Genomic DNA, 14673 nt, shown 5'->3' with positions numbered 1-14673 from the left:
CTTCTTCGTCAGATCGGAAATAAGCAAATGTGTTGGCAGATAGTATATATGAGAGAAACATCAAAGCATTACTTTGACTGTCTGACAGAGTGGGAGGGTGGGAGTATGCATGGGGACATCAAAGCATTTCATTGATATTCTAACAGAATGGGTGTTGGTAGGTGAGAGGAGGGTAATAAACAGAGGAATACAGCTTTATGGTTTATAATGGGTTAGAAAACTCAGATCCTTATTAAGTCCTGTTTGTTGGGTGTCAAAATATTAAATCATTCTTATTTCAAGGTCCATGTTTTATTTTGTTTGATTTCTATTGATAACCTTTAAGAGTGGACTAACACGGCTACCACACCTCTCTAATTAAAACTTGAGAAATAATATCTTTAATGCTTGCTACATTTTACATTGTAATCCAATGGTTATCACTACAATATTGGTTTCAGGAAGACAAAAAAAACACCTTGTTTTGTGTACGTGTGTGTTTTCTTGGCATGTGTGTGTCATTGTTAATGGTGTGTTTGCTTTTTTCCTTAGAAAAAAAATCTCATCTTAATCATTCCAAAAGGTTAAGCCCCCTGTCCCAGCTTGCTCTCCCTTGCAACAAAACCCACACACAAAGGTCACGTAAACATCGTAGGCAACACAAACCTGACCTGTCCCAGAATCACTATCGAAGAAGATTTGCGTTGGTCCCAAATGAAACACCAGATAGTATGACACAGATTCCAGACCTGGACATCAAGAAAGGTATTCGGGAGAAGAATGTGACCTGGGTTAATGTGATATAATCACAGGAGCTAACTGTAGTAACAGTGACCTCTCCAGGAACATGCCTGTTGCATCTTTTCTTTCTTCCATTAATTGGATCTCTATTCCACAAATGTTTCACCTTAACCCACACTACTTTCCTGACTTGGCTACACACAGTGGAATCTGGCACACTAACATTATTATTCTGTGGCTGGGAAAATGCCTGCATTGGCATGTCTGGAAGGAGCTCTGCTCTTCTGAGAATAGGGAGTTGAGGTTCTAGAAGTATTCTGGATTTATAATGATCAGGATGTCGGTGGCATGAACAATGAACAGCTGGGACTTTGCAGCATCACTTGGTGGTTTCCTGCACAGGACCTGCCCTGGAGGAAAATGAAGGCAAGTTCACTGATTATCTAGCTGTATGTGAGAATGGGCAGTAGACCTCATCCTGCCTTTTTCCTGTGGTCAGGCAGATTGTGGGAAGTGTCCCTAAGGAGCTGAAATATAAAGAGAGCACAGCTGTCAAGTCCCAGCTGTGATTCAGGCAGCTGATATGATTCACTTCTTTCCAGCACTCATCAGTGTCACTAACTTTCGTCCTCTTTCTTTGTCACTGCATCACCACCCAGGCCCGTGATAGGCTGTTTGCTTCAAGAATGTTCACAAATTTTTTGGACTAAAGCATTTTATCTCCCTTAAATAACTCGCCTGCTTTTCCTTTCACTTGACTGCTTCCTGGTGCTTGCACTGTATTGGAAAAAAAACCATGAAATAAGCAGCAAGACAAGTGAATGTTGCAGAAATAATTTTCTATCATACTGTTCTTTTTCCAGTAGATTAATTAAAGTTAATGTGCATGTTGCATGTTTTGAAATCAAAAACAGAAGTGGTGTTCTGTAATCAGAGTCAAGCACTGAGCTTTTGAATCCACAGGAATTGATCACCGAGGTATTTTTTTTTCCTTTCTTGTAATAAGGATTTTCTTTTCCTAGTTGCTGCCAGGTGGTGGGGTACAAAAAGGATCGACTATGCTCTCTACTGCCCTGATGCCCTGACAGCCTTTCCTACAGTAGCTTTGCCGCACCTCTTCCATGCAAGTTACTGGGAGTCCACCGATGTGGTTTCTTTCCTCCTGAGACAGGTATTTCACTACTTGCTGCCTTTTTACCCACCCGTCTATTTATCCCAATGACTTTGTACCACCCATCTTGGCCTATCTATATATCTCAAGTGCAGCTGCCCCTGTGGAGGGGCATTTTCGATATGACGTCTAAATCTGAATTTGGACATAACATCCAAATTCTGAACAGGAAAGAAGGCCATTTTTGAAAAAAGAAAAACGTCTATCCTTTTTTTTTTTTTTTTCCCCCCGAAAATACTATGGACGTTTTGTGATTTGGACATTTTTTTTTTGGGGGGGGGGGGTTTGGTCCATTTTGAAAAAAAAAACGTCCAAGTGCAAAATGTACAAGCCAGCATTTTTAGTAGACTGACATCGCAGCACAGCAATAGGACACCCTAGGGGGCACTGCAGTGGACTTCATAAAATGCTCCCCGGTACACATCTGACCATTGCTCCCTTACTTTGTCTGCTGAGCCCCCCAAAACCCAGTACCCCCAACTGTACACCACTACCATAGCCCTTACAGGTGTAGGGGGCCACCTATATGTGGGTACAGTGGGTTTCTGGTGAGTTTTGGAGGGCTCACAGTTTCCTCCACAACAGGTAGGGAGAGGTAGGAGGCTGGGTCAACCTGTCTGCAGTGCAGCTGCATCCACTACTAGACTACTGCAGGGACCTTAATGCTATTCTTATGGACCTGAGTATAACATCAGAGGCTGGCAAGTAATATTTTTAATCACATTTGTTTTGGGATGGGAGGGAGTTAGTGACCACTAGGGGAGTAAGGGCACCTTTTTGTGTGGAGTGGAGGAGTAGCCTAGTGGTTAGTGCAGCGGACCTTGATCCTGGGGTAGTGGGTTCAATTCCCACTGCAGCTATTTGTTATAAAAACATCTAAGTTTTAGTCCTGGACGTTTTTGTTTTGTTCCATTATGGCTGAAAAACGTCTAAGTCTTAAGAACGCCCAAGTCCCATCTTGAACACGCCCCTGGTACATCCCCTTGAGATTTAGACGACTTCTGACGGACTTCAGATTTTTCGAAAATACTGATTTGGATGTTTTTGTGAGAGAAACGTCCAAATGCAGACTTATGTCACTTTTTGAACATTTTTCTCTTTTGAAAGTGAGCCTGATAGCCGCCTATTAAGATGTTTCATTGTTACCGTTACCATCATATATCTGTTATTTGAATGTTCTAATGTGTGCCTATCAAGGTGTTTCATTTGTACTGTGTTGACATCATGAGAATCGTATCTGTATTATATGAATGTTCTTCCATGCTGCCTATTATAGTATCATTTGTATTCTGATGATATTTATTATATTTCTTTTATATGATTGTTACAATGCTGTTAAATGTTTATATTTCTAGAACTGCATCTTGTTAGTCCTGTTACTAGGATTCAATCTGCCATCTCCAAGTTTACTTCATTGATTGTATTTATTTTATTTATTTTGGGGGGATTTATTAACCGCCTTTATGAATGCTTTTATTTGATCATTTTGCTATTGTTATGCTGTTAACAAAATTAAAAGTTTTTTATTGAGCTGTACCTGCTGTTCACCACTTTGAGTGAACCTCTTCATAAAGGCGATTAATAAATCCCAATAAATAATTTACAGTGAATCAGACATGGCCAGTTGATGGCATGCAAAAAGAACATAATTATAACAACACAGTATTTAGCAATATTTACAAAGGATATCCTAGAAAGCCCAAGAGCTCCAGATCATTAATAACTTCAAGCACTAGATCATCTTTCCATATCTACAGACTAAAGTCGCCATAATATTTGTGTGGGATGATACCTACGGAAAGGCACTGATCTAAAAATGCTGTCTTTTTATTAGGTTATGAGACATGAAAATTCAAGTATTCTGGATATGGTTGGAAAAGAAGTGTCTGTATTCAATCCATCAAAGCCCAGGGAGAAATGGCTTCGGAAGAGAACGCATGTTAAGCTAAGGGTAATTGTTCCACTTTCATAAATATATGCAGGTTGGGATAGTATAGAGCAGTGGTTCTCAAACCTGTCCTGGGAAACCACCAGCCAGTCAGTATTTCAGGATATCCCTAATGAATATGCATCTAAATCATTAACAACCGTATTAATGTTGCAAATTGTTTTCCTTTATTAATTCAATTACAAAATACCTATAAATTTGCATCAAATGTATTACATTGTTATAAAATACAATCAACTCTACCCAAACAATCATAATACTCATCCATACCTGTAAACCACATTAATGACACACAAAAGGGCTAATATCACTGTGAACATCTAAAACATATAGCCTACATACTATTACAATACTCATTTCAAGCCTGCAATTTTATAGTCTTCATCACACATTATCAAATATATCCCCGTGTACGGATTTCTGTATTGTAGTTCCCATCAAACTTGGACTGTTTTTCAATGATGAAGTAGAGGCTTATTAAACAGCATTCAAACACAGTAATGATGTGTCTTTTGTTGACCACCTCATCAAAATCCAGAACTCCACGTTCCAAAAAGTGTCCACATTCCAGATATTGTCCTGTTGTAATTTAATCGTGAATTCCCCAAAACAAGGGATATTCTATGTTGAGCAGTCAAATAGCCAAAAAAGGACCCGACATGATCATGTTTCGCTCTCACAAAGCGTCTTCAGGGGTCTTGTGTTCTACATAAAATAACAATGCATTCAAATTACATACCCTACATACATATACTAATCAATCTAAAATGTACAAAAACCATAAAAAACAAACAAAACTGACCACTCACTTTTCAGCTCTTCCAGATGGTTGAATACTCAGCAACCTGCAGTCTGCCGGTGCACCCACCCCAAAGGACTAGCACCATGACGCATGACTGTCTACGGAAGCCCAGCGTTTATATCCACTCCTAGATGTTCAACCACTCTATCTCCTTGTTTAACCCACGTGGGGCAACTGTATCCCAATAGAATATAAGGCGTTGTTCTTTCCTAAGCAGTAGTTGGGGAACGTTTCCACCCCTATTAACTTTAATTAGATCCAAAACCACGAAGTGCAACTCATGTACACCATGATTTAAATCAAGCCAATGGGAAACCAGGGGGGCTTCAGCCCGCGCGGTACGAATATTACTTAAGTGCTGTGAAATTCTAACTTTTATCTTTCTAGTAGTTAACCCGATGTACCATAGTCCACACGGGCATACCACTCCATAGATGCAATTCATAGAATTACAATCTGTGCGGTGTTTTAATCGGTACAGTCATGCGTTATGGTGCTAGTCCTTTGGGGCGGGTGCACTGGCAGACTACAGGTTGCTGAGTATTCAACCATCAGGAAGAGCTGAAAAGTGAGTGGTCAGTTTTGTTTGTTTTTTATGTTTTTTGTACATTTTAGATTGATTAGTATATGAATGTAGGGTATGTAATTTGAATGCATTGTTATTTTATGTAGAATGCAAGACCCCTGAAGACGCTCTGTGAGAAAATAATTCGAAAACAGAGCCCAAAGCTTTTCATAACCCTGAGGATCATTCTTTATCGAGCATAATTTAGAAGTCAGAGTGGCTAAGTATTGATTATTGTACCAATATCTATATCAACACTATTCCAGAACTTCTGAGTATATCAGCAAGCCCAGCATATATATAAGTCCATACCCAGCTTCCCTGTGCTTCCTCCAACACTTTTTTTGTTATTCAGATGACCAAGAAGCTAATCATGTATCATTATAGTAAACTTGTGTATGGTCTCATTTATAATACTTTTGTGTACCTGGGCAAACAGGCTTTTGAAAATTGCCATCCTCAAGAGCAGATAAAAGTATACTTCCATCATTTGTATTCAGTGGAGGCGTTCCGGGGGGTGGAGTTAGGGCTGGGATTGCTACGATACACATAATTTTGTATTTTCAACATTATGGAGGCAAAATTATGGGCTGCTGGCATGTGTAAGCTGTGGATATACATTTATTTATTTAAAAAATGTATATTCTGCACTATTCACAGTTCTAGACAGATTACAATTTTACATGCATAAAAAAATCACATTAAACAAATTGATATGCCCACATAAGTAGTGATTTCCGAAAAGGCACTTTATGCAATGACGCACAGAGATTTCAAGGTAATGTTCAAGGCGTGTTTGGGCAGTCTTTCAAAACATACTAATGGCAGAACACATTTATCTAAGAAAATTTTTCTTTGGGTATTTACACTTGTTTTGATTCACACATAACTTTCAGCAGACCACTTGTTTGGACCTGAGCTTGGAGAAGACAGTTCAACTTTATTTAATATAGCGCAAATAATTTTTTAGAATACCTAAGCAGTTTACAAATTAAAAATGGAATTTGAAAATTGGGAAATATGGAACAGAAACATGAGGTATCAAAGTACATAGGGGAACCAATTTAAAACCCAAAAGAGGGAAGAGTTTAATTAAAATTAACAGAAAATAAGAGAAACATGAGGCAGGGAGAGGAAGTGAGGAGAGAGACTATAGACACAATTGTGCAGGGGGTAATCTCGCCAAGGGGGCTGCTGAAAAGAAAGATGGGTGCAGAAGGGAATGCTTGAGGGGGCATTGTGCTTACCCCTCAGGTGATTAGAACTACCTCAAAGTAGGGTTACTATATGTCCGGATTTACCCGGACATGTCCTCTTTTTGAGAACATGTCTGGGCAGGTTTTGCCAGTCCGCCCGTTTGTCCGGACTTCAAAATGGCCGCCGAGAGTTGAAGTGGCCTTGTGAGACTTCAACTCTTGTAGGCCATTTTGAATCCCGAGACTGTCACAGCAACAGGATGCAGGGCAGCGCTCTGGGCAGGAAATCAGGGGCTCTTTCCTGCCCCAAAGAGGTCACTAGACCACCAGGGCAGTAGATAGTAAGTAAGGTGAGGGGAGGTGATGGTGGGGAGGGGAATATGTGACAAGGGGGAGGGGAGCTGACGGGGGGCAGGGGAGGGGAATATGTGACCCAGGGGAGGGGAGCTGATGGGGGGAGGGGAATATGTGACATGGGCGGGGTGAGAAAGGGGTGGGGTGAGGATGCAAAGGGGGCAGGACAGGGGTGGGGCAGAGGCGGGGCGTGTTCTCTTGTTCAGAGGACAAAATATGGTAACCCTACCTCAAAGTACCAAAATCTTAATTAATTCTCTGCATATATGCAGTTTTACCAAATTCACTGCTTACATGCCTAAGTAGCAAAATCACAGTTTATTATATGCAAATAGCATGGCATGGTTGCCACCCTTTTCTTTTGTAAAATATCTTCTAAGACACGTTCCACCATAAACACATGTTCGCTGAACCTTTTCTGTGATACTAGAGGTTTTTTTAAACACACAGACCTAAAAGCCTGTTTTACCATCTAGGTCTCCTTACGGTTATCCTCTATGCATCTTTTTTAAGTACCCACAGAAAAAGGGAGGTGTAAGTCTCTCTGGGAGTCCACTAAACATTAACAAGATGTGGAAAACTCTTTGCAATCAATCTGTTCACACAATACTATGTTTCCCACTGAAATGAAAATGATTCAGTGAATAGTATTGCCTACACCTCAGACAATCAACCATACAACAAGGAGGAAAAAAGAGCCTCACAGAGTTCCTCAAAGCTGTCCTCTGTTCATCATAGGCTCAAAAAAACCTCCTCAAAATATCTTTATTTTGCAAGTATGCACCTCAAACCAGCAAAAATACTGAAAGAGCACTTATCTTTCACGCTGGAAAACTTCGACCTCGTTCCCTTCTGCCAGACCAAGCCTCTCTGGGGGTACGTTTTCTTTCAGCCATCTTCAAATGTACAACAGGTGCTATGCGTCCAATTTGAAAATTATCCTTTTGTTATTTATATAGGATTTTAGATACCACAGTACCTAAGTAATCAGTCAAAACACTTTACTACTACTACTATTTAGCATTTCTATAGCGCTACAAAGCGTACGCAGCGCTGCACAAACATAGAAGAAAGACAGTCCCTGCTCAAAGAGCTTACAAACTAGTAGACAAAAAAATAAAGCAAACAAATCAATTAATGTGTAGAGGAAAGAGAGAGGAGTGTAGGTGGAGGCAAGTGGTTACGAATCAAAATCAATGTTAAAGAGGTGGGCTTTCAATCTAGATTTAAAGATGGTCAAGGATGGGGCAAGACGTAGGGGCTCAGGAAGTCTATTCCAGGCATAGGGCGCAGCAAGACAGAAGGAGCGAAGTCTGGAGTTGGCAGTAGCGGAGAAGGGAACAGATAAGAAGGATTTATCCAGGGAATGGAGTGCACGGGAAGGGGTGTAGGGAAGGACGAGTGTGGAGAGATACTGGGGAGCAGCAGAGTGAGTACATTTATAGGTTAGTAGAAGAAGTTTGAACAGGATGCGAAAACGGATAGGGAGCCAGTGAAGCGACTTGAGGAGAGGGGTAGTATTAGTAAAGCGACCCTGGCGGAAGACGAGAGGGGCAGCAGAGTTTTGAACCGACTGGAGAGGGGAGAGGTGACTAAATGGGAGGCCAGCAAGAAGCAGATTGCAGTAGTCCAAACGAGAGGTGATGGGTGTGGATGAGGGTTTTGGTAGAGTGCTCAGAAAGAAAGGGGTGGATTTTACAGATGTTGTAAAGAAAGAAACGACAGGTCTTGGCGATCTGCTGGATATGAGCAGAGAAGGAGAGAGAAGAGTCAAAGATAACCCCGAGGTTTCGAGCAGAGGAGACAGGGAGAATGAGAGAGCCATCAACAGAAATAGAAAACGGGGGGGGGGGGGGGGGGGGGGAGCAGGGAGGTGGGTTTGGGGGGTGGAAATGAGAAGCTCGGTTTTGGTCATATTTAATTTCAGGTGGCGTTGAGACATTCAGACAGCAATGTCAGACAAGCACGCTGAAACTTTGGTTTGGATGCAAGATGAGATATCAGGGGTAGAGAGGTAGATTTGGGAGTCGTCAGCATAGAGATGGTAGGAAAAGCCATGGGATGAGATTAATGAAACAAGGGAAGAAGTGTAGATAGAAAAGAGGAGGGGACCAAGAACAGAACCCTGAGGTACGCCGAAAGGCAGAGGGATAGAAGTAGAAGAGGATCCACCAGAGTGAACACTAAAGGTGCGGAGGGAGAGGTAGGAAGAGAACCAGGAAAGGACAGAGCCCTGGAATCCAAGTGAGGACAGGGTATCGAGAAGTATGCTGTGATCGACAGTGTCAAAAGCAGCGGAAAGATCAAGAAGAATGAGGATGGAATAGAGACCTTTGGATTTAGCCAGTAATAGGTCATTGGAGACTTTAGTAAGCGCAGTTTCGGTTGAGTGGAGAGGGTGAAAACCAGATTGTAGTGGGTCAAGAATAGCATGTGAGGAGAGAAAATCAAGGCAGCGGCGGTGAACAGCACGCTCAAGTAATTTGGAGAGAAAGGGAAGGAGGGAGATGGATCGGTAATTAGAGGGACAAGTAGGATCGAGTGAAGGCTTCTTAAGGAGAGGTGTGACCACAGCATGTTTAAAGGCAGCAGGGACAGTCGCAGTGGAAAGTGAGAGGTTGAGAATGTGACAGATAAAAGGAATAAGAGCAGGAGAGATGGCATTAAGAAGGTGGGTGGGAATGGGATCAGAGGAACAGGTGGTAAATTTTGAGGAAGAAAGGAGAAGTGTAGTTTCCTCAATAGTAACTTCAGGAAAGGAGGAAGGGGAAGGAGAGAGAGGGGAACGGACTAGTGGAGGGAGAGGTGGCAAGGTAGAGAATGCAAGGTTTATCTTTTGAACTTTGTCGTGAAAGAATTCAGCAAGAGTCTGAGGAGATAATGACGGGGGAGTTGGGGGAGGGGGCACCTTGAGGAAGGAGCTCAATGTGGTGAAGAGAAGTCGAGGGTTAGAGCCAAGAGAGTTAGTCAATAATACAAACACATAAAACCCATTTAATAAAAGTCAACACAAAAACAAAATGCCCATAATTAAAATTAACTTGGACAAACTCATCAGGAGTAGCAAAGAGTAATTTTGTCAGGTTAGGGGATGACAGGAAGGGGGGAGGGGGAGGGAGGAGGGCAAGACAAGACAAAATGGATATGTCTGTATGAGGGTCTGGTGTTTACTATTGGACATGTTAGGCCGGATTCTATAAATGGGGCCAAAATCTGGGCAGTGGAAAAGATTGGCACTAAGCACAATTCTGTAAAGGACCCCCAACCTTTACTGAATAGCACTTAGCATCAATTTCCTCATCCAACTCTGGATGCCAGACTTAAGGTCTGCTGAAATGTGGTGTTTTTCCTGGCACCCAAGGTGGGCATGGAGTCTCCCACTGCACCAATTTTCTTAGAATGCCCCTGACCCGCCCATGCCCTTTCCATGATCACGCCCCCTATTGTGTTGCAAGTTATGGGATATGGGCACCCAGAATTATGGAATAGCATGCAGGCAGATGAGTGTGCAAATAAATTATTGCCAATTAACCTCAATGATTGTAAATGTCAATTCATTGAGGTTAATTGGCTCCTTACAAAATGTATTTCACATGCATCTCCCATCTGCACCAAAATTTCAGCTTCCAAATTTGAACCCCATATATAGAATCCAGGGGATTATAACTTGTGGTTCTTTTAACAGTTATATATGCTTAGCTTAATTGAAAAAAAAAGATTTGAACATAAAATTAACTTGGACACCTTTCATCATGTCACTCCCTGCTGCAGGAGAAGTCAAGAGAACATGGAGGAGCATGTGAAAGAATTACACTTTGCCCAATTACAATCTGCACTTGCTAATGGCGGACACTTTTTTTTTTAATTTGTAGTGCACAGATACTGTCCTTCATTTATGTACCATTGCATCTTGCAAAGTGACATGAGATACTTTGCATTTATTAAGGGGTCAATATAAGGATTCAGATTTTCACATTAGACAAAAACACAGAGAGAACCCTTCACTTTTGTGAGTACAAGTACTAGATACACTCAGTATACCATGTATCAACAAAAACGTATATTTTAAAGGAAGGAAAAAGCCTCAACAGACTCACAGCTACCGATATTGCTTAAGTAGTGATGGAGTTCTCACTGTCTTCATTGGCTATAAAAAAAACCTCCCGAAGTATATTATTTAAACAGATTAGCATACAAAAAGAACTTAACTTCAAAGTGCTGGAGCCCCCTTTTTTGAAATGTCTCACGGCTCACTATGGCCAAAGTTTCGACAGGCTGCATGCATCAGGGTCCATGGAGCAATCAACATCAAAACTCCAAAACCATGGCTGTTAATCTTAAGACTCTGGGACATTTCAAAAAAGGGGCTCCAGCACTTTTAAGTTAAGTTTTTCAAAAATATTTGCACCGTGTATCTTGCCATACTTAAATCTGCATATTTTGTGTAGGGATTCAAGGTTTGTATGCTGTTGATGACAGGTACTTGATAGGAGTTTTCTTTGAATTTTAACTCTTGCAGAATGTTGCAGCCAACCACAGAGTCAATGATGCCATAGGGAATGAAGATGGACTGCAGACCTTATCAGGACGCTTTATGTATGGTCCTTTGGACATGGTCACACTCACTGGAGAAAAGGTACAGTTAGCAGCGGCAGACCTACAGTGATATGTTTAATAAGTAGTGACATATGGCATTCACAGATTTGCTAATTCAATAGAAATCAAACAAAATAAAACATGGAAAAGAAAATAAGATGATACCTTTTTTATTGGACATAACTTAATACATTTCTTGATTAGCTTTCGAAGGTTGCCCTTCAGACTATCTCTGAAATGCTTTGATGTTCCTATGCATATCTCCTACCCACCCCCACCCTGTTAGACTGTCAATGAAGTGCTTGGATGTTTCACTTCTATATACTGTCATCTACCATATTTGTTTATTTCCGATCTGACGAAGAAGGGCAACCTTCAAAAGCTAATCAAGAAATGTATAAAGTTATGTCCAAAAAAAAGGTATCATCTTATTTTCTTTTCCATGTTTTATTTTGTTTGATTACCTTTAAAAGTGGACTAACACGGCTACCACACCTCTCTACTCACAGATTTGTTAGACATGTATCGGCCACTTTTATATAACACATCTGCTTATAGGAAAGTGAAACTTTACTCAGTCACGTCATGGTAGTTGTCTACTTGGCTCACCCAGCCTTCAGTTTTCCATCTCTATCGCACTGCAGACGCTACTCTGTTTCCAGTCTCATATCTTCTCTGCTCTTACTGTTCCCCTCTGTATCCAGCCCAGATATGCTTCAGTTCTTCTACACTTTTGGATGCCGCAACTGCTTCTGATAAGTAAATCTAGAAAGCTACAGCGCAATGAAAAAAGTCATTTCTGTGCAAGCATAACTGTACCAGTCGGTTCTCCTTTTTCTATTAAATAGATTTGTTGGCTCCCTACTCATTTGTTAAAAAGAGGCACCAGTGACGTTTCCCACGGCACTCAATATGCCGTCTCTTAAACTGACAGGCAAGAACCTATTGGCTATTCCATGTCCCTCTTGTCCAGGCTTAAGAATTATTCTGCTTAGTGTTACCAGTGTAATGTAGCTAGATCCAAGACCTGATTAAGACATCCCTGCCTCTGAAGCGCACACAAACAGTGAAAGCACAGGGATTTTAAGGAATATGAAAAAGATGTGAGCTGCAGACCCGGCAACCAGGCTGTAACAGAAGCCTTTTACTTTCAGGGTGTCGCTTCATTTCTCCCTTTTCATTTTGCAGGTGGATATCCACATAATGACCCAGCCTCCTGCTGGGGAGTGGGTTTTCTTTGACACAGAATTAACCAACAGCAGTGGTAGGATTTCCTATGTGATTCCTGAGGGCAAACGATTGGGAATTGGTGTGTATCCCGTCAAGATGGTGGTCAGGTACTGACATAGCATTTTGCTACTGGTTACAAGGAAAAAAAAAAAAAGACTTTAGAAACTCTTAACAGGATTAAACTCCAGTCTAGTGGCACAGACAGATGACCAATTTTTGGTAGGCCTGAGAGCAAAGTAGGTGGGCACAAAATTTTCTCTTGAGCTTCCCCTCCCACCCAAAAGTCTGGCATCTCTCTCTCTGCCTCTAACCTCTCATACCACCTGCAAACCAGCATTCTCCTCATCTCTCAATCCCCCCTCCCACCCCCCACAGGGTACCTTTTAAAACCTCTTCTGGAGGTTGCTGGCAGTGAGTAGCAATTCACACAAGCTGCTTACACTGGCCCCAGGGGCCCTTCCCTCTGATGCAACTTTCTGTTTCCTCATAGCTTGGCAGAGGGCACAGTAGTCTGTAGGGACCTCCACTCACCGATGTGTGCTTTAGATGATCTGTTAGCTATTATTGTAAATTAGTTATATCTTTTCAGTATGTGGTACTGCTGGTTGTTTTTAATTTTGCTGGTTATCCAAATGTAAGTGGAGCTCCTTTAGATTTTGTGATGCCTTTGTCAGATTTAGGTTTCTCCCAAATTGTTGGATTTCCTACTCATTCCTCTGGGCACTTTTTGGATTTACTGTTTGTTTCAGATGGATTGTTAAATAAATCTAATCGTATTGTGTTGATTTACCAGTGCCATGGTCTGATTACTATTTGATCACTCTTGATCTTTTGATTGGGGGTGAATTAGCTAATGTGCAGACCAAATCCCTTGTTAAGAAAGTGTTGAATCCTGATTCAGTAGTCCTCAAGGTTTTTGTCCATGGTGTGTCTCGGCTACAAGAGAATTTGAATTTGGTTGATTGTTCTTTTGATGAAATTGTTGAGTCTTGGAATTCAGGTGTTCATCAATTGTATTAGCACCTGTAAGTTTCCCTCTCCCTGGTTTAATGATCAACGTAGAATCTTAAAAAGAAGGGTGAGGAAGGCTGAGAGGACTTGGTGCAGAATGCGAAATACTGATGACCGATATGTTTGAAAAAGACTGTCAGAAGAGTATAAATCTGCTGTTCACGAGACAAAAAGAGTAAATTTTTCTCAGTTGTTTTTGAAAACTATTAGATCCAGGAATGTTCTTGCTTTGACCAAGAATTTATTTACTGCCTCTCAAGGTACTGAACGTTTCTCTACTCAATTGAATTGTGAGATTTTGTCAGATTTTTTTCCATGAAAAGATTGATAAAATTTGTTCTGCCTTGGATTTAGGAGCTCAACCTACAGATATTGGGGGTTTAGTGATAGATCAGTATGATTTTTGTGTTCAGAAGAGGCCTACATCATGTAATACTTTAGGTCAATTTCAGGCTGTTTCATTAAATAACCTAGGAAAATGAATAGCTTCCTTGCATCCTTCAGCTTCAATTTTGATCCATCTCCTTCAACTTTACTACTGGCTGTGAAAGATGTAATGCTTAAGTCTGTTATGCCTTTGATTAATTAATCTTTGAGATTGGGAATTGTACCTAAGGCTTGGAAGACCACAGTACTTTGATCAATATTGAAGAAACCTGCATTAGATGCAGGTCTGCTGAGTAATTTTAGGCCAATGTCAAATTAGCCATTTTTCTCTAAAGTTTTAGAAAAGGTGGTCTTAAGACAACTGCTTGATTTTGTTTAAAAAACAGAGGGTTCTTTCTGAGTTTGTCTGGTTTTAGGAAGTTCCACAGTATGGAAACTGTCTTGTTGGGCATTATTTATGATTGTTGGAAATATTTAGATAAAGGGAATGATTTCTTATTGGTTCTATCAGGGGCTTAGCCAGACCTCGGTAGGAGGGGGAGTCCAGAGCCCAAGGTAGGGGGGTACAGTTTAGCCCGCCTCCCCCAGCCGGCCACCCCCCCCCCCCCCCCGCCACTTTTGACCCCCCCCCCCTCCTGCCGCCGACCCTCCCCCGCCACTTTTGATCCCCGCTGCTGCTACCTGGTACCTTTG

General features: G+C 41.3%; 1 protein-coding gene across 4 annotated transcripts in view; it reads left to right on the top strand.

The window, feature by feature from the left end:
• Nucleotides 1–14673, top strand: part of PITPNM2 (phosphatidylinositol transfer protein membrane associated 2) — a 432451-nt gene that overhangs the window by 404614 nt on the left and 13164 nt on the right. For 3 of the 4 annotated variants that reach the window (XM_030220215.1, XM_030220216.1, XM_030220214.1), the window contains 5 exons: nucleotides 532–744; nucleotides 1743–1891; nucleotides 3726–3842; nucleotides 11276–11392; nucleotides 12541–12689. In XM_030220215.1, the coding sequence (XP_030076075.1) occupies nucleotides 532–744; nucleotides 1743–1891; nucleotides 3726–3842; nucleotides 11276–11392; nucleotides 12541–12689 (745 nt within the window). The remainder of the gene's footprint in view (nucleotides 1–531; nucleotides 745–1742; nucleotides 1892–3725; nucleotides 3843–11275; nucleotides 11393–12540; nucleotides 12690–14673) is intronic. The other variant, XM_030220217.1, reaches the window with a different exon arrangement.

Source organism: Microcaecilia unicolor, chromosome 11 (genome assembly GCF_901765095.1).
Source record: "Microcaecilia unicolor chromosome 11, aMicUni1.1, whole genome shotgun sequence".
Taxonomy (NCBI): Eukaryota; Metazoa; Chordata; class Amphibia; order Gymnophiona; family Siphonopidae; genus Microcaecilia; species Microcaecilia unicolor.
Note: the sequence above shows the minus strand (reverse complement) of the source record. Positions and strands in the feature narration are given on the sequence as shown.